The sequence below is a fragment of the Polypterus senegalus genome, chromosome 4 (assembly GCF_016835505.1).
Source record: "Polypterus senegalus isolate Bchr_013 chromosome 4, ASM1683550v1, whole genome shotgun sequence".
In the NCBI taxonomy this organism is placed as follows: domain Eukaryota; kingdom Metazoa; phylum Chordata; class Cladistia; order Polypteriformes; family Polypteridae; genus Polypterus; species Polypterus senegalus.
In genome coordinates, this window is record NC_053157.1 from 205,324,634 (window position 1) to 205,346,138 (window position 21,505).

At 37.4% G+C, this 21,505-nt stretch overlaps 1 protein-coding gene across 9 annotated transcripts in view; it reads right to left on the bottom strand.

Annotated features, from left to right (window-relative positions):
- The window catches only part of LOC120527927 (transcription factor COE3-like), a 411,253-nt gene that overhangs the window by 31,664 nt on the left and 358,084 nt on the right, over positions 1–21,505 (bottom strand). For all 9 annotated transcript variants that reach the window (XM_039751885.1, XM_039751890.1, XM_039751886.1 and 6 more), the window contains one exon: positions 858–923. In XM_039751885.1, coding sequence (XP_039607819.1) covers positions 858–923 — 66 coding nt within the window. The remainder of the gene's footprint in view (positions 1–857; positions 924–21,505) is intronic.

The following is a 21,505-nucleotide window of genomic DNA, read 5'->3' on the forward strand; positions in this document are numbered from 1 at the left end:
AGGTTGACTGGTTCCACATGAATGTGTCAATGAGTGGGCCCTGGGTTCCTGAACTTTCTTAACTAGGTAAGAAATATTGTTATTTATTTCTTTTATGACAGTTTCAAAAAACACATTCTCTTTTTGTCTTGGTAGTGGTGTTTTATTCCATTTTTATTCGCTACAGGGGTTTCTGTGAGTTTTTTCTTGTCTTCATAGGGAGTCAAGGCTGGAGGGCTGTCAAAAAAAGGGGCCTGTTAAAGCCCAATGAGGCATTCCTTTGTGTGCTTTTGGGCTGTACATGAAATAAACTCTTATTTTCTCAAGCCAGGTATTTTCCAATACTTAGAACTCAGCTGCTAGAATAACAGACAAGAGGATGCACAGACTCAAACAGACCAGTTTAGTAGGACCAAGTAATGTGCCCATGTGTTTTTGGTCTTCTCCAGGAAACATGAAAGAACATGTGAAATCGACACAGAAAACACTACTGGTGTGAGGAAGCAGGCCTACTCACTCTGCCTCTATGGTATTTTTATGTTTTAAAACATTTACAAAAACACCAATTTAAAAATCCATTAAAAGTGTAAATGATAATAATTATATTAACACATCAGACTTGCATCAACATCACCTAGAATATCAGATGTTACCATCATGTTAATTAAAGTACAACAGGTCAATATAAGACATAGCATTATATAACTGTTGTTAGTAATACACAAGGATAAAACCAGGGATCTAATTAGTCAGAAAGAGGTAACTAGGTTCATACTGTGTTGTATAAGGAAAAAAATAAAACATAAGTTAGATAATGAAATGTGGAAGTCAACAATGTAAAAGGTGGAGTTTTATAATGTCTCCCACAGGGATAGTACCTGATTATTATGTGGCATGCCATACAGAGCTTCAACCAGGTCAGCGGCTCTCTTCAGCAAGACTTCCTAAGGGATGCAATAAAGCAAATTGTCAGGTTTAAGTTGAAGGTTTCTTTTAATGAGAAGTGCTGCAAAGCAAGACACGAAAACCAGTGGTGAACAAACCCAGGGAAAACAGAAAAGAGATTTTTTTCCCCCTTTTTTTTTTAAAGGCACTTTTCACTAAAAGTGGTTTTATTCAGTATGTTAACAGTTTCAGTCAGATGAATTAAAAACTAAACAAAAACAACCCAGTATGCCATAAAAAGACATTTTTCTTTTAGAGTGTGGTGCAAAAAGATGCCGTACTGCTGCTTTTGTGCAGACAGGTGCATCAGCAGAGAAGAAAAAAAAAGAGCATCACTGATGTGTGTTAGATGTGACAGAATCACTACAGTTGATGAATGCTGTTGCTGACCCTTATGATGCGACAGACTCCTCAGCAGCATTGCTAATAGATATCCTTTGTACTGTTTGGCAAGACATCACATGATTGTGAACGCACAGCAAACAACTTGATGAAGTCAGCTGAGACCCTGAGAAAGGAACAGCACAGTAAGGATTGGCAGTGCAGCGCTCTGTGCGGGACAAGAGTGCCAGATTTACAACACTTGCTGTTAATTAGTCATTGTTTGGTTTCAATATTTAGTTATTAAGGGATTATCACCATCATCATTATTATCATCACCATCATATTATTATTATGATTATTTTGTAAATATGATGAGTAGTAGCATTTTGTTTCATAATGTTGCTTTACTCAATAACAATGCAACTATTTTTAGCATTTTTAAGTTAAAACAAAATCTTATTTCTATTATTATGATTATTATTCATTAATTGTGATACATAATTTAATATTATAATGGTTGTAATTATGAAGTATGCATTATGTTATGTACAGTATATAGTAAATAATATATATAGTATTTAATGCCATAATACGCTTTATATTGTTTCTTTAAGCGAAAACAGGATTTTAGAAATTTTTGCAAACTATTAAACATAAGTCACTGAAAAAACATCTTGACACACATTTTCAGACTCTTTCTATCTTTTGAAAAAAATCTAAAATCCTGTTTTCACATCATTCTGGGGTATTAAGTGTTGCATATTGTGTTGAAGGCTGCAACACAGCAAAAAAAGTAAAGGGTTCTGTATATTTTTTTAATCCAATCTTAATATATTGCAATGTATACAAAAATATGCAGATAAATCCTTCATTTAAGGTAACATATAGTTCAAATATACATTTTTAAGATTATATTTGAAATATGAGAAAACATACATTTTCCTTAATACCTTGTAACAAACACATTTCCAAATATATCTCTTTATATATAATACGCCACCGTGGCTGTTCGTTTGTCTGTCCAGGATTTTAAACCACCTGTAGCTTGCAAGCCGTTTGACCCATTGACCTGAAATATCGTACACATATACTACGTGACATCTACTATTCACTTTCGGGGTGATGATTGACCTCCAAGGTTATTCCTCTTTTTATTTTTATTTTATTGTAGAATCAACTCTCGGCAGCGGCCAGCAGAGTGGCCATGAGGTGCATGCCTACGGGCGCCATTCTTATCTCTACACCTTTGCAGTCCCTTCTCCTACTTCATATCCCTTTATATCTTCAATCTACCTCAAGAATGATTTAAGATTTAAGTGCTGCCACCTTAAGTGAAAAATTAAAGAAAACATACTAAGTAATTACAATACAAACACTGACTTAATCAGTTTAAAAGCAAAAAAATGCAGATGAAAGAAGAGAAGAAGCGGGCCGCATAAGGTGGAGAAAAGAGGAGCTGGCGCATCAACCTCTGAGCAAACGAATGGTAAACGTACAGAGAAAGAGGATGCAAACTAGGAATTAAGTCAAGTGTCTTCACTGCACATTATTAAGCAGTGTGCCGTTACTGGTTATGTATAAAACATGCAATATACTTTGTGTCCAGACCCATGTCAGATCATTCATGACTTCTCTTTTTACCTGCATAAAAAGCTAAACAGTCTTACCAGTGATTTCAATTTATTTATAACTCTCTGTAGTTCAGTAAAAAATACTTCAGGTAGAAGTGGCAGCGTACGTGGGCTTCAGTTTACAGCCTTATTAGTTACTTGTACTAGTTTAACAGTAGGTTTACAGTCTGTGCTGTCACAGCGCGATTTAGTCTGGAATATATCTCTATATAAGAAACACCTGTGAGATATCTATTGGACGATATTGTCAATGTCATATTAATAAATATTTAAAATATACTGTACTATATAAAAATAACAGGTATCTTGAAATACAAACTCTAAAATATATTGTACAGTATAACTGAAATTTACTGCATATTTAAAAATTGTAATAGTTTCTAAAATATATTGCATAATATATTATTTTTAGTTTTTAAAATATATTAAGAAATATATTTTTATACTGTGGAAAATACATTGCAATATAAAAAAACAGCAATAACTGACACACACACATATATAGTCATGCATGAGCATTAAAGAGTCACCGTCCAAGCTTAGCTGAGGTATGTAATACCACTCAGGAATGAGTTAGAGCCACTGTCGCTAACATTTCACTTGTTTCTACCTCCATGTTTCTGGGAAGATGCCTAGTGAGGGCCACTGACTGCACCCTTTCTGGGCCAGGTCCTTTAAACCTCGGGATCCATGTAAGGGTGCATATCACTTTCACTTGAGCCAGACTGAAGGATGGAGCTCCACAAAAACACAAGACCCGCTCAACCAGGCAGTATTACTAAAATTAAGAGAAGGCTATAAGCCTATATTTCAGTTCTGTAACACCATGTGCCACTTGTTTTGCTTTATTTTGCTTAACAAATCAAATCGAATAACCTGGTTGGTGTCCCAACATTTCTTTTGGACCCAGTTCTCACTATTGTTTGGCCACAATATATATACACACACACACACATATATATAAACGTGCGCATGGGGGACAGTTTACAGGCTCAAATAGTGTTATTTGAACCTCTCTCCTCTTATTCTGCTGCAGCCCATCTGAAGACCCTGACACTTGATGACATCACTATTGATCCACCCACTTTTGACATCACTATTATATATATATATATATATATATATATATATATATATATATATATATATATTGTGGTCCCCGGCCGGTACGCCCAGGAGGACCAGAGGAGGGCTTGTACCTCCCCCAGACCGAAAGGGGACGTCCGTCCTGGTTATACTGGAGGCCTCGGGTAGAGGGCTTGGAAGCCCAGCCCTGTAGGGGCCCGTGGCCACCGCCAGGCGGCGCCCCAGTGCCTTATTATCCCGGGAGCCCGGCACTTCCGCCACACCAGGAAGTGCCGGGGGGAAGACGACAGGGGACACCCGGACGGCTTACGGGTGCACAGCCGGCACTTCCGCCACACGGGGGTGTGTCCGCGGTAGATTGCCGGGAAGCAGCTGGAGCCCATCCGGGTTCCTATAAAAGGGGCCGCCTCCCTCCAGTCATTAGTGGAAGTCGGGTGGAAGAGGACGGAGCTGGAGTGAGGACTGGAGGTGGCCAGGAGGAAAAGAGGCACAGGACTGTGTGGCCTGGACATTGGGGGAATCGGTGATGGAGGCACTGGGGTTTGTGCACGTGACTTGTTTGTGTAAATATTATTGTAAATAAACAGTGTGTGGTGGAAACAAAGATGTCCGTCTGTCTGTGTCCGGGTCCAAGTTCACAATATATATATATTGAGAGAGAGAAGAGAGAATAATTAAAAAATATTTTCTATCTCCATCAGCGCCTTAACTCGGTAATCAAGTGTGTCTGAATCCCTCTTCACCGGCACTCCCTCTCTTGAGCCCATTCCTATAAAGTCTGCTTCTCAAACACTGTCATTATTTTCGAAGTGACTTTCTCGCCTCCTGTTCTCTTTTATACTTCTGCCCTCTGAAGGCATCTCTCTGTGTGTCTCCTATGTCCTTTTCCTTCCTTGTGTGTCTCTTGCCCACACTTTCTCTTTTCATAACATAATCAAAGCCAAACTGACCAATTTATAAATACCAGACAAAGAGGCTTGAGGTCAAACCCTGTCTCTGAGAGTAGGTAAAGGATGGAATGTTTATACAGTAATTAGTGCTGCTGCCAAGTTCACAGGTATTGTGGGTAGATAACAGTATTCCAGTCAAAGTTGTCTTCTCTGCATGCTTGTGTGTTTCCTTTGTATAGTTTGTTTTTTCATTCACATCTCAAAATTGTGTGTGTTGAGCTAATAAGAGACTCTAAATGGGCCCCTTCTAGAGTGTGTGACTGTAGATATGGCAGGAGTGTGTTCTCTGATGACCTTGCAAATAAAACTTCCTGAATTTGCACCACCTACCTGCTGCCCTAAACTGAATAGGTGTATTAAAAATGGATAGATGGATGGGTATTTTCGGTACACTTTATATATGTTAATTAAGGTGTAACATTTAATACCATAAAAGAGACTATCTTGGCGCATGTACTAGTCTGTTACGTCTGAATACTTAAGGCTCAATGATAACTTTACCTATAACTAATTTATTAGTAATGTGTAGTACTCTACACATACATAAAATTAAAACAATCTGTAATAAAGCATGCCATACAAAGCAATAAGTGGCTAATAGATGTTCAACAGCAGGGAGACCACCCAGCTAACATCCTTCTTATTTCTTATACTTTAAGCAGCCCTGCAATGAACACAACCCTTTCCACTAACCATACACAGAAACACAAGTACATATAAAATATATAAAAGCAGGACAGATACATGAATTATCTTTCCAAGGTGATCCTATTGATAACTCTTATGCACTAGAAGCAAGCTGGGTGCTACATTGCCATCTACAGTCCCAGGTCAGAAGAGTTCAGGCGAGGTGATTCTTACAAGGCCCTTCCTTCTTACATAAACAATTCTCATCTCCACATTACCCCTCAAAACCCCCCCACCCCGAGCCTCTGCATGGAAGCTTTTATTGTCAGGATACAAACAGCAGTCGCTGACAAGAGCTGGCATTAGTGGATGACAGTTCTAAAAAATCGATGTCCGTCAAGATCTTTGGAGGCAGGGTAAAGAGCCTCTGCTGGAATTCTCTGGTGTATGATGGCATGGGCTGCGAGAGTGTGTGTGTCTTTGAAAACTGCATGCAGATGGCTGGCAGGGGAAGGGAAAAGTGAGGAAATGGGGCGGGTGGTGCGTGGGGGTGGGGGGTTGGATCATGGGCTTGAACAAGAGGGGATATAAAAGAGCGGTAGCTCAGAAGAGAGTGTGAGAGCTACTCTGTTATTATTGTATTGTAAAAATTACAGGCTTCCCTGAGCACAACGCCCAGTGCAGAACAAGGATCCCTGATTATCTCTAATTTTCCTATTTGCTGAGTTGACCAGGAATATGAATTATCCTGTAATTCTTGCCACCAGGCACTGACATTCTTCTCTTTTGCAGATTGGCTGTTTACCTTTATTTTTATTTGTCCTTCTTTTTAAGTCATAAACTGCTTATAGCTCACTAAAGCTATGCTAAATGAGTTGTCATAACAGGATATCCTCCTTATTATTTAAAACAAAATGGCATCATTAATATTCCTCTCATGTGGAACAGGCGTTTTTGATGTATAGACAAATTAATATGCCATGTACACTTTAATTGGTAGGTGCCATACACAGAGATAAATAGCCTTTTTATTCAACAGATGTAAAGCTGTTTCTTCAGATAAATTCCCAGCATTTGTAATTCAGTATAGCACATATTGTCATTATAAGATGTCTTTGCACAAAATGAGCCTTACTTAAGGGTCACAACTTTTATAAAAATGTATTTGCAAAACGCATAATATGGACATGTACACTGCTCCCGTGTCTTGTTAAAACTAAACATTACTGAAGAGAACATTTAAAGATCTGAACAATGATAAATGCAGGCGGCTGCTTATGAATATGTGAGCTTGTTGGTACAGTACAATGATCAGCTAAATAGTGCCAGATGCACAACTTCTGCGGAAGGGATCTTACTTTGTGGTGAATACAAAAACACAATCTTATTCTGGAATCCCAACTGTAAGAGTATATAGTGTGTTAAAGGAACAGGGAATTCAGTGTGGTTTATGAGGGGAAAAAGCATAAGCTTATACCCATTTGTCCTTATATTTTGAGATGTATTATAAACCAGGAAGAATAAACACTTTTGACCATAAAATGATGAGAATTTCCAAAACTCACTCAATTGAGTTGCCTTTGATCGACGTCTGGCAAAACAACTATACACACCCAATTACATTTTCCAATTCCACCAGGGTGGCTGGACTCTCCTTTAGAGAAGTGTTACGCACACCACCAGCTGTAAGGAGACCCGGGGCTTTTTGGGAGTATTACATCTCCTAGAGAGCCTGTGAACACCTTAGGATTGTACTGTATGAGTTGGCAAGTGTGGCTGCGGTAAGGAACATATAGGCCTCACTGCTAAGACTGTTGCCCCTGTGTTAAGCACCCCCACACACTCGTGTAAATGATGGAAAATAAATGAATGAATGAATAAATAACTCCTTTGTTATCAATTGATGGCCACCTCAAAACACTTTACACAGATCAGATACCTTTCTTCAGATTTTCGCCAGTCAGCAAAAATAATAATAAAAAAAACAACTTACAAAAAAGTGGACATTCAACACAAAATACTACATTAGATATTCACCCTACATTATTTCCATTATTTTTTTGGGAATTAAAACCAGTACATTAAAAGAATAATTAAATACACAAAGTACAAGCCCGAGTTAGTATATTTTCATTTTCTTTTTTACAGTACATTCCTGACATGCATGCATGTAAAGCAGTGGCCATTTAGGTTAAGTATGCAATGCAGTAAAACTGTCTACTGTACATCTCAATTCTCCATATGTATTGATTCATCTAAATATTATGCATTGGTGTTAGTTCATATCATTAATATCTGAGAAACATTTAGATTTAAGTAATGAGTGAAGGTTTTCCCTAAATTACTAAAATGTTTGTATCCTTATATGCAAAAAAACAAGGGGTTGTTCAGATTCTTGCTGTTTGTTTGTTGGCATGCATCTAAGAGTCCATCAGTCCAACTTGGACTTTAGGGCTGATCCTGTCAATGAGTGGAGTGAGCATGGCCTCTTCTAATTGGTGAGGGTTTCTTTCTGAGTCTCTGATTTGCCAATACAGTTCACAGACAAGCTGTTATTTGTACAGGTAACACTCAATAGCTGTATGTGTAAGTACGTCCTGCAATGAACTGATGCATCATTTAAGGTTGACTTCTTTCTTCACCCGACAGGGTAAACTCAGATTTCCACTGAGACTTCACTGAAGAATCGAGTTGTAAAAATGGATGCATCAATGAAAAGTTCTCAGAAATGGTTAGAATTTATAGATTACATTTAGAATGAACTCAGATGCCCTTAAGATATAAAACTGTTACAGATGTGACCGTAAATCTGAACTAAAAACAGAGAAAATAAAGAATTGAATATAAAAAAAAGAAAATAAAGAATTGTATATAACATAAAACCACACCTGAAGGCACAATACACGACAAAGATTGTCTTTATTAACTAAAAAGTTGTCTTAAAATTGATAGTTTGGAGACATATTTATAATCATAAAGAGTAAAGACAAATAATGTACTATCTATCTGTCTCACAGTTAGGAGATTTGGGTTCGCTTCCCAGGTCCTCCATGCGTGGAGTTTGCATGTTCTCTCCGTGCCTGCGTGGGTTTCCTCCGGGTACTCCGGTTTCCTCCCACAGTCCAAAGACATGCAGGTTAGGTGGACTGGCGATTTTAAATTGTTCCTAGTGTGTGCTTGGTGTGTGGGTGTGTGTGTGTGCCCTGTGTTGGGCTGGCACCCTGCCCAGGGTTTGTTTTCTGCCTCGTGCCCTGTGTTGGCTGGGATTGGCTCCAGCAGACCCCCGTGACCCAGTAGTTAGGATATAGAAGGTTGGATAATGGATGGATGGAATTCTTAATAAATAGAGTTAAAAAAAATGCAGAAACTCTTTGAACATCCCTAGTAATAACAAAAACATGTGAGTCTTTGTATATGTTTTAAAATGAATTCTCACATAAAATCTAAGGAAAAATAAGCAAATGCAATGTTTTCTGTTTATTCTGGTTATTATATTTGTTTCTACAAAGTCCAATAATTACAGACAGCCTTCAGATAATTATGTGAACCTCAATCAGAGTTGTGAAAGTTTCCGTGTTGCGTGTCATTTGTGCACACTTTAAGTGTTGGCCATCCCAGCCAAAGAAAGACAACCTTAACAGACATGGAGGATACCTGATGTACCCATGAGTCCATGAGGCTGCTGCAAAAGTACTGGAGAAAGGAAGCTGAAAAAGTCACCCAGTATCAAAGAGCTTATTGGTCTAAAAGGTGATCACTTATTTGTAGGCAGTTACTGCTCTTGAACCACTACTATAAAAAAGTATTAATAGATTTAAAGATTTACTATTTATAATTACATATAATGCCATTTTTAGCTCTAATCTTTCAGTATTACTCTCAATGAATTTATGGTTTAAATTAACATGAAATATTGTATTACTCCAATTCCCTTTAAATCACCTGGTTCTTTTCCCTTCAAGCTCCTTTGGTAGAAAGACAAAGAAGTAAAGTTCATGTCTGTTTTCTCACCACTAGAAACTAAAGCTTGACCATTCAGGTAACATTTTACAATAATGATGAAACTGAATATACAGGTTTAAGTTGTGTATATAGTTTAGTTTGAGTGAATGATATGAATGTAACGTTAAGGGTCTGAAAGCCTATGTTAATGTGTGAGTTCAGGTTTTGATTTGTAATACATTTCCAAACCTTATGGGTTATTGATTGTAAACTTATAGGTAAAAATGGCAAATCTATCCATTTAAAATTAAATCTAAAATATTGTAAATGTTCCAAAAGTGAAGGGGTCTGAATCCACTGTAGCTGTCTAGTTATACTTTGAAAATGATACTGACTTGGATTCTTGTTCTCTAAGTTAAAGAACACATTAATATGCTTTTAAAATTACAACTTCAAAATGTTAACTGTATTCTGCAATCATTTTAAATCAAATATTTGTGTCTTTTAAGTAGGGTCATGTGCTGAAGGAGCTAGTTCTATTGCTTTTCAGCATTATCTGTAATTTTTTTAAAACTCTCCTGCTGCCTTTAGATGACATCTTAAATAACACATGCATTAGGTTAATAATTATAATAACAGTTTTTGTGCTGCATTCATAATTTGTCTTCTTTTGGTGGTCTGGATAATTCTACATGATACAATTTGCACCACATGGCTTTGTTTAGTATCTTAATTAAATCAGACATAAAAAAGTACATTATGGAGGTATAGCATACGTATAGAATGTATGGTCAGGATAATAATTTATAGACACCCAGTACTGTTCAATATGAGGAGAAAGTTCCTGAGAGGACAGAGTTGAAATTTCTAAATAAAAAAATTCCTAATGAAGAATAAATATCGATCACTTAGAGAAAAGTGACAATACTCCTCACTTAAATGGCAGATTGTCATAAAGGACTGAGTTCACAAAAGGGTAAGTTCTAAATGTCACCCATAAATTACATTAGACATTTTTAGATCATAAAGTTTATACAATGATATTAAATTTTCTTAAATGTTCATTTTAAAATGAACCATTGGTACATTCACGATTGTTATTTAATACTATGTTTAAGCCTCAGTTGTTTGATTTTATGCTTAAATTGCATTGACAAATTATAACAACAATGAATTCCACTCGTACAGAGAATGAGTTGAGTTCATTCTTCAGGGCTGATTGTATTCACTTCAGTTACCTAAATCATAGATTATTTTAAGTGGATGCTCTAAAATGTGTAGAAATCTCGAGCATGCTTAACACATCACCTAAAAAGTGGCAAGGATTAACAAACTTCCCCAAACACTGATTTTACAAACTCCATTTTCCGTTAAATATTTCTGGGAGGCTAAAGCCTATCGTAGCAGCACTGGACCCAAAACAGGAACCAACACTGGATGGAGCCCACTCTGTGGCACAGCACCCACACACACACACACACACACACATCCCAGATCAATTTAGAATTTCTAAGAAGCACAACATGAACATTTTTTGGAATGTAGGAAGAAATTAGACTACCAGGAGAGAAAGAAATTATGAAAATATAGATAGACTTCACATAAATAGTGACAGAAATCAGACTCAGGCACATGAAGCAATGATCCAGCAGTTCCATGCACCGTCCCTCCCCAAGAATTAGCATGAATAACTGAAACATCCTAATCAAATATGAAGTTCAAAGTAAAACTAAAAATGAAAATTTTCTCTGTTGCTTTTTAAATCTGCCATATAACTCTTATTTACCCATCACACTGATAATAATATTAACATGTTATCTTATCAATACTCACTCTCAATCAGATCTGTTATATGTTGACTTTATTGTTTTATATTCAGTTTTGATGCAAGGGAAGTTGCAAGCTTGGATAAAATATAAGGAATATATTCTATTTAATGCTATTGGCATATTACGGTGTGCTCACTCATGCACCATTTGTGAAACTGTATCATTGCACAAACTTCTCAGATCAGCCGAATCCAATTCAGGGCTGCACAGAGTTAAGAGTCTATAGTATCCTAACACAGGGTCACGGGGGTCTGCAGGAGCCAGTCCCAGCCGGCACAGGGCACAAGGCAGGAACAAATCCCGGGCATGGAACCAGCTTACCACTGGGCACACAAAAACACACACACCAAGCACACACTAGGGACAATTTAGTATTGCCAATGCACCTAACCTGCACCTCTTTGGACTGTGGGAGGAAACCAGAGCACCCGGAGGAAACACATGAAGACACGGGGAGAACATGCAAACTCCACGCAGAGAGGACCCAGGAAGTAAACCCAGGTCTCCTTACTGCGGGGCAGCAGCACTACCACCACGCCACTGTGCCACCATCAGAAATGGGTGCAAGGCATAAATCAAGGCAGTATGGCGTAGTGGATAAGGCTTTGGACTTTAAACCATGAGGATTAGTGACTATGAGCAAGTCACTTCTTCTGCCCGTGCTGCAGTTGGAAAAACAAAAGAAATGTAACTAAGTGTAGGCCAAATCTTTTAACTTGCCTTCCAAATGAAAAGTAATACTTGTAGTAATAACAATAATAACTCTGGAGAGAGTGTTGCCACAGAACACAAGTTCTCCTGAGATTATTGTGAGCAAAAAAGAACCAGGAGATAAAAATGCAAGCCAAGAAACACCATCAGTGTCATTACAGTGATGAAAGAAGTTTATACTACCAAAACACTAAACTTGAAATGAAAAATAAGTAAAAAAATTTGTCAAAAAATGCTAGCGACAGGGTCTACTTGGATTTTGAAGCTACCTACTTCTAAGAACTTGCGAAGAACTGACAATATATCCAGCGAGGAATGCAGTGAATCTGTTTGAGTGATGTCACGTAAACAATAAGGACAAGATGTAAAAAAAAATGTAGAAAGAAGATAAAATTGAAACAAAGATTTCAAATCAGTAATAATGAAACCAAAAAAAGTAAAACAAAATCAAATGAAGTGCATGTGTAAACCACACTGAGCATTACAGAAGTAAGCCTATCACAGGGCCCACTCAAGCATAGTTCCATTCTCAATGAGGCCAGTTAAGGATAGAAAAATACTCAAAGCAATTAAAACAATTGTCACTATGAAGAATGTTACAGTTTATAAAATAAAGGCTGATGGATACTTGTTATCCTTAGAAAGTGTTTGAAAAATCCTGTCCTTGAATTTCATACTGCTTCAGTAAGAAACTAATTGAAATGTAATGTAAGTAGATGCTTTTCAGTATTTGAAGTTCAGGTCTCACATTGTACTATGGTACATACAGCACAACAGCAGAGTGATAAAAAAAATTTCATCCATAGGCTGCCACATATTCCACGATGGGGCTAAAAAGACATTCCTGTGAAATTTGCTGGACCAGCGTTACACTACAGTTCAGTGAAGAAAATCATAAATGTAGACACTGGAGATCCACATAAATACTGAGCAGGGGGTTAGAACGCCAGATCTTTATAAATAATCTTGGACGTTAACAAGGACTAGGCTGGCAGAAGAAACAAGAAAGTTGATCCATGCTGGAACATTATCAATAATTATGGAAATGAGAGATGACAAGTTGAAATGATGATTTATTATTCTGTTATTCCAGCTGTGAGGCATTTGGTGTGTGTTACAATACACAACTGGCCATAAATACAAATAATACAATTGAAAACATGCAGCTTAAGCTCTCCCTCTGTATGTCAAAGGCAGGGATTTAAACAGCAATCTTATGGTTTAAAAAAGTCCAATGGATTTATCATTAGGGCAGTTGTCTAGCATGTTATACGTTCCGTTAAAACAGCAGTAGAATATGAAAATCAATGGTTGAATCTTCATGTTTGCCAGTGCATCCCCTGATTATGTTTGATTTGAGACTAACAGGAAGGCAGAATTACCTAATAAAATGTAGTACTGTATGCACCGGGGCTTAATAAAATGACTTCAGAAAAATGCAAAAAAAAATCAGTGTGTGACCTTGCCATAATTTTTTTTCTTTCTCTTCACATTATAATAAGAATTTCAGATACATATTTCTTGATTAATGTAATGGTAATTAAAAACAAAATCAAAGTACACGAGGAATGAAAAAATGGGTGTTTGACTCATCAAATCTTGCTCTTTAATAACTAATTAAATCATAATCTATTCTGGTGGCAAGCTTGTCTACAACAGTTGCCCTGCAATGTCTCAGGCTTTCCAAATCTTTCTGGTTTCAAATCAAGCAACTGTCTACATTATGAATTGCTTTCATCTTATTCTGTCTTCTGGCTCATTTTAAATACAAAAAATGTACATTTGAAATACTTCTTTTATATTAACAATTTAACATAATTTGTCTGGTCACTCTGATTCACAGGATCTCATGATTTGATGCTGATAACCTTGTTGCTTTGACCTACCTCAGGATCCCAGATTAGGACTTGAGTGCCAGCCATGCAATGGATGACACCTCAGTACCTCACTAGTTCAGATGGAATGGAGCAGTGTGAAGTTTTTTACTCTGGTTGGAGTGCCAATTCTGCCATCAACCCCCAGGTTTTTCCCTGCAGGTTGGAGGGCCTACATGCAGGGCTGGATGCAGATTAATGTCATACCTGGGACGATTGCATATTTAGAGTTAAAAAAATGGAAGAATGCCATAAGGATCACAGGAGTGTTGGTGACACATGCTACATCCCTTTCACGTTTTTTTTATGAAGAGCTGAGAACAAACACCCTTTATTCTATGTAATACCTTTACTGTAATAAACACTATTCTGAAGGCTCCTTTAAAATGTGTAGAATAAAAAGACTTATAACAAGAGCCTACACAGGCTAAGTGAGTTGTTTGGGGTCACGCTGATGGGGATTAAATAGGCAGATCTGTGTGTCAAACGTTAATGCATTAGCCACCAGAAACCAAAAACTCAATTTGTACTTTAGGCGCCCCTGCTTTTCAACAAGCACTCTCCTTTGACTATTAAAGTCATTTTGAAAGAAGTTGAGTAAGCTGTGGGAACATGAAGAAAATGCTCTCATAGCAAATAAACATGAAAATATAATATACATAAAAAATGCAGCAAAATATTACCAGATGACAAAAATATGCAGCTGCAGTGAATAGAAAATCTGCAATATGTAGTCCAAAAGCTGATAATTAGAAAGGGTCCCCTGTTCTTTGAGCAGTGCCTTCTGCTATACACAGCATTTAGAAAATCTTTTTATACTTTTACCTGCTTTCATTTCTTAAAGTAGCTATTGTTTCATCTTCTAAAAGACAAAGAAGGCAAACCTTGTTTCATGAAGGTTTTCCGCGTTTTTTTTTTTCTGGGCCTTGGTATGTGTTATTCTACAGTCCTTCAACACCACGTACTATAGGAGAGGGTTGGTGCCCATTTGCACAGAGCAGGCAATCTGTCAAGGCCGAGTGCTGCCAATGTCTTCTTTCCACACATGTGCTTGTGTAGGCAATGCAGTTCCCCCTCTGGCTAATGCAGACTTCATTAATCTCCATTAGAAAACAGAAGTTACTTAATGTCTCACTGCCGCTGCTGTGACACCCTGCCTCGAGCCCTCTGGCAGTCTCCATGCTCTGTACTGATGGCATGTTTATATTAGCACAACGGCCGCCTCTTATTTTATTTTCATTAGACAATGACAGACGTGGCAGACTCAATGATACAGAGTGTCTTTAAAGTAATGATGCCCATTTTATTGCCAAACTGTTCTGCCTGCTTTCCAAGATGACAGTCTGCTGCGAATCTGCACTGTTTTACCAATAAATAGCAGGCTCTCTTTGGACTTGAGAATGGCACATTTGGGCAAATGCCTTCTGTAAGAAACACATGTCATTGGAAAGGGGCTTTTTGAGACAAGACAAGTCACACAAGAGTTGGGAAGAAGGATGTGACTTTTGACGAAACTTACATATAGACAAGAGGCAATTCAGGAACCTGGCACAATCTATCTATCTATCTATCTATCTATCTATCTATCTATCTATCTATCTATCTATCTATCTATCTATCTATCTATCTATCTATCTATCTATTATATAGTGCCTTTCATCTATCTATCTATCTATCTATCTATCTATCTATCTATCTATCTATCTATCTATCTATCTATCTATCATATAGTGTCTTTCATCTATCTATATATCTTGATCAGATGTTCAGAATTTGTAATATTCTGTATATTCCATACATTTGCAATAACCTAACCTATGAGAAAGATGTTTTAAGAAATTGTAACCCACAGCTCTTATTATTATCTTAATTTTTAATCACAAACTTTACATGCAGAAAAATTCACATATAAACACCTCACTAGCGGTGTTACCTGTCTGACATGATTTGAAATGTAAGTAATTAATGTAGGTATCATGCTTTTCATTTGGTTTGTCCGTTTGGTCTGGTGTAGTAATATGAACCTTTACTTCATGACAGCCTTTTCCTCTTCAGAATGATCTGCCTAATTTTGTAATTTTGTCTCGGCCTCGATAATCGAACTGACCACTCTTATAGTTGAACTGTTCTGCTAGGAAAATGCAATGGTGGGCACAACCACATTGGCCTGGTTTAGCGACTGTTACTGTATGTCGGGGCTTTGTTTCTCAATGTGCATGTCGATTTATTGTTATTTTAAATAATCCATTGACCACCACGCAAAGTTATCAGTCAAGAACATTACAGCTATAAACCTCATTTATATGGGCTGAGCTGGTGCAAGAAAGTTGCTATCAGGCTGCTGTTGCCAACATGTAATGTTAGACAACAGAATAAGCAGATAAGACCAATTTCTTCATTTTTAGACCAATCTTTGGTATTTTTATTATCATTTTCAATTTTGTTTTTATCCTTTTAAATGTTTTGCCAATTTTAAAAAATTTCTTCCTATTCCTAGTATCTGAACAGTCACACTGTTACAGAGACACACAAACAGACCTTTTATTACAGTGGATAAATCAAAGGGTTTCCTAGAAACCAGAATCTATTGCGACAGTAACATTTACAATATAGTTATTGTGCCTGGATTAAATTGTGGACCATTTCTACATGAGTTTGCTCACATTTACTCTCACAATACAAAACCCTGTACAGTAAGCCATTTTAAGTGCTGGGTGCCATCTATTGTACATTGAACTTACTTCCTTGTAACAGAAAAATCTGTTGTTTGTCTCATAATTCCAACTATTAAATGCTCAGCTCTTATTATAAATAAAATTAGAGAAAATAGAGAGTTATGAAAAAGAAAGTTGCCTTTGGCCCATTTAGGAATACCCGGAGCTGCAATAAGTACCAAAAGTTTCCATGTTGTCTAAACTCACTGTTTTCCATCACCAAAAGGCAAGAAAATTAAACATCATTAAACCAAAGACAGCCAATTATGGATTTATTTTCATTCACATGGTTTATTTTTGCTAAACCGAATAAATGATTTACGTCAAACTGATTTTAAAATACTACTACCACAATGTATAAGTGGAAGGAATGAACAAATCAAAAGCCTCCCTCTGTTAAAAAATGTTGAGAAATGCTCTCCTTGTAATGATATTTTAACGTGAGATTAAAATCACGAAAACAAAGGGAGGCATTTGTTAAGGATCTTTAATTAGAAACAGCTTGCCTCCTAGACAATCATAGCTACAATAAACTTTTTGTCAATCTTGATTATATGTAGTACCTTCTGTAAAGAAAGCCAGCAGAATGACCATATCAAGGTATTCAGCAAATAACAAACAAAAAATGAAACAATTCAATCAATATACATAAAAAATTAAATAAACCCCTTTTTTAATGCCAGAGAAATAATTCTATTTTGGATCTTCTGCAACTAAAGGAATTTGAAGGCATCTGAAGTGATATGAGTGTCAATCAATGTTGGGAAATATCCAAATTCATCCCCAAGTATGCAGATCCATGTCATTAACTGCCTTGCTAAAGATCGCTGAGTGACTTAGTGGCTAAAACAGAATTGTAAAAGAAAGCCTTCCTGCTTGAGCTCGTTTTCATTTACTGACGGACCACCCATATTCTATGTGCAGGAATTAAAAAGCTTTTGATTACAAATTTTGTTTAAGGCCTTGAGTCCCATTCCCTATCCACATGTCTGTCCTCTTTGACCACTTTATTAGCTTCTATAAAAGTAAGGCATCCAAAATACTGCCAGACATGGTGATTGAGAGACATGTTGCCTAGGGCTTATAAAACTGTGAGGTGACATCAGTTCAGGCGAGGGTGAATTTGGGATGAGTTTGCTCTTTCTTGGGATGGTTGCAATTTGTTCTTATCGTCCGAAGACATACCATTGAGTCATTTGGGATCTGCAACGTGTGCTCACAAGATGAATGATAGGTATGTTATAAAGAAATGGACTGGCATCCTATCAAGATATGACATTCTGCCTTAATGGAATTTGCAGAACCAATTTGCTCTCCTTTTGCTTTCAAGCAAATTCCCTTCTTCTGGGGCAGCAAAATACATTCTGTGACGGCATAATAGAACAAATTCACATGACAAGTAGGTATAGTTATGAGCAATTGTTCCTTAAACTTTCAAGTCCAGAGGCATTTCTATAAGATTGTACTCTCATGGACCACTCAAGCGGGACTCACAAAGTAGATCTGATTTCTGTTATTCCATGGACTAGTTTGTCTTTGATTGCTGCCCAAACCACACAGCTCTTGATTTACCAGTTGATCTATGCTGCTGTCCTTACCTACGACCCTGAGTTTTGGGTAATGACTGAAAGTACTAGATCACAGATGCAAGCTGAATGCAATGAGCTTTCTTCGCTGGGTGTCTGGGCGCAACCTTGGAGATGGTGTGAGGAGCATGTACCTTTGGGAGAAGCTCAAAGTAGAGCTACTGCTCCTCTACTTTGAAAGGAGTTGTGGTGGTTCAGGCATCTGATTAGGATGTCACCTGGACAACTCCATGTGGAGGAGACCTCTGGGCTGTCCCAGGAAAGTAAACAAGATATTATATCTCCCAGCTGGCCTGGAAACACCTTGGTCTCCTCCTGGGACATCTAGGCATCTTTGCTTAGACTGTGGCCTCTGCGACTTGAACCCAGATAAGCGGTAGAATATGGATAGAAGGATGGATTGATCAGAGTTGTCATTCCAGGACATATATTAACCTTCAACCGACCAGCTTTAAAGTTAGTGTTTATCATTATGAGCAAAACTTTGTTAACAAAAAACAGGGTTCAAATTCCACTTGGTCATTTTTAAACCCATTCACATTTTGTTAGAAAGTTTCAGAAGTTATCATAAAATACATCATCTTAACAGGCTATGATGCAGTTGATCTTGACAGGCCAAAATGGAGAATTCTGCAAGGGAATGCATTTTTGAATGCTGAAGGGAATTTCTCAGAATACTTTGAGGGAGTTCAAACCACAAACATCACACTATTTGCAATTCTTTATGACAGCAAAGGGAAATTCACAGCAAGACTAAGTATTATAGTTCTCTCTCTATTAATAACATCACACAGAACACTCTAGGTCACTAAAAGATAGGATATTTGTCTCTGTGGATCCTTTTTCATAGTCTCCTCAGCATGAAATGTAAGGAAGAATTTAAACCTCATCTTTGACTCCATGTTCAATAATTTTATAAATATATAAGCAGCTATTTTCTGTAAAACTGAACATGATTCAGAGCCTGCCACAGCTCTATATGTTTTATAGTCGCCAGTAATCAAAGACAAGGTTAACAAAGGGGATATGGTTCTTTCAAGGAGGGCTGCCGAAATCTGTGTTCTTTCCTCCACCCACACATACCAAGGGAAGGGAGTATTGGATTCCTGTCAGGTTAAGTGCCAGCAATCAGAGCGTTATGCTTTAACATCACTGAAAGCAAACCCAATCAATACTGTAATATACTGACTCCCAGTTATCGTTATAATCTCTTATCGGAGACTAGTGCTTGACCGCAGGGAGAGCTGGGACAGAATTAACCTCTGAGGGCAAGCTTCCTCTATGAGAAAGTGGGAAGGAGCTACAGAAAGATTCTGAGAAAGACCAAAATTAAAACCCAGCCTGGCTGTAAACAGTGATTTACACAAGCACACATTCTTCCTTAATGTTTGTCAGGCATATTGTGAGTGAATGCTTCATATGGAATTTGTCTTCCTAACAGATTATCTTTAGTGGTTATTGTTTTTTGTTTCTTTTTCTCCTGAGTAAGGAACTTCTTGTATTAAGTCTGTGGCAAATTAGACAACAAGTGCTTGAGATAATCCAGATAGAGTGTACATTTTATTCATTTGGAGCTTTCGCATTTCTCATTTTTTTTACTCTGATTTCTTACTAGTTCTCAATTTTTTAGTCTGATTTCTTGCCAGTTCTCCGTTTCTTACTCTGATTTCTTGCCAGTTCTTACCACAGTCTGTTTGGGATTTTCATGTTCTCTTCACTTCTATGGGGGCTTTTCTCTGAATACTCCAACTTTTCTTCCCCATCCCAAAAATGTTGACTGGTGACTGTAAATTGACTCAATGTGAGTGATTTTAGGTGTGTGGCGGAATAGGCCTTGTAAAGGACTGGCACTCAGACCACAGCTGGGTCCTGCCATGCCTCCAACACTGCAGCCCTGTGCTGGACAAACCAGGCACAGAAAATGTATGGAGGAATGCATAGACTTTAGAGACCATCTGCAAATAAATTGGCAATTACCAGTTGGGCTTTGATAGTTAAAGCCTAACAGATTTACAAATAACAGACTTTTAAATTGGCTGGTGTGGCTGAAACAAATTACTAGGAAAGAATGAAGAATCAAAATAAGAAATGATTTCCCTGGAAGATGCAAAATTTAAACTCAGAGCGGAAGTGAATATAAAAAAAAACACCTAAAATGCTTATTTGATGGGCTGCTGTTACTGTTGTTATCCCATATTTGGCAGATGCCATTTTCCAAAGTGATTTACAAGATCAAAGTAAATTGCAATTGTTTATATATTATTTTTTTTTTGCAAATCAAGCACAGGCAGGTTAAGTAAATTGCTTCAGATCACACAGAAATTGGAAATTAAACTGACAACCTTGTGGTTTGCAGTCTAATGCGTTAGGATCTATGGCACACTGCTCATCTATTTTTAAGTGAAGAGGGAACAAAATAAACTCTTTGTTCATAAACCACATACTTTTTTTTTTAGAACATGTGCTTAATTTCCAAATATATGATTATTGTTTTCTTAGAGGTACATGTCACTGGTGTTCTGCTACAACCAGGGCTTAAATGTATTTCTTGTTAATTTGTTTTTACGTTGTTATTTAAATACAATATTCTATATAATAATGCATTATTGTCTGTGTGTGTGTTTGGTTCCTCTGAGGAATTTGATTGGTCAGTTTGGCTCTGGTCTGATTGGTCAGTTTGGTGTTGGTGGTTCAGTGTTGGAGATAATGACACAAAACTTTAGGGGTGAGACATTCAAGTTCTGAATTGGGCTAATTATTTTTTGTTTTTATGTTAAAGGTGTTAAAATTGAGCATTTCAACAACAAAAAGACAAATTTACTTAGGGGCATTGGGTTGTTATACTATTGAGGTGCCATTTGAAACTCCTTCAAGGATGGGAAGTCTTCACAGCAGATAATGGGGACTAGTTTACCACTGGCCAGAAAAGGTGAGCAAAGCACCATGAAGTGACAGAATTTAAGAAGTAGCCTTTATAGGAATGGGAATGAGAGAGGAAGTGCCAGGCAAGAGAGACTGAGACACACAAGGATACCGAGGAAAGGAGTAGGACGCATACTAAATGTCACCTTCCAAAACATGAAGTATTTTCAAGAATACTAATGTTTTCACAGTGGGTAACGGGGGCCTATCTACCATTGGTGGGGACCTGTATACCATTGATGGTAGTCAAAAAGGGGAAAGGAGGCTAGCAAGGCATCTCGAAATGACAAGAAGCAGGCTATACAAGAATGTGATTGAGAGAGGGAGCACCAGGCCAGAGAGGCTGAGACACATGAAGATACCCTAGAAAGGCATAAAAGGAACT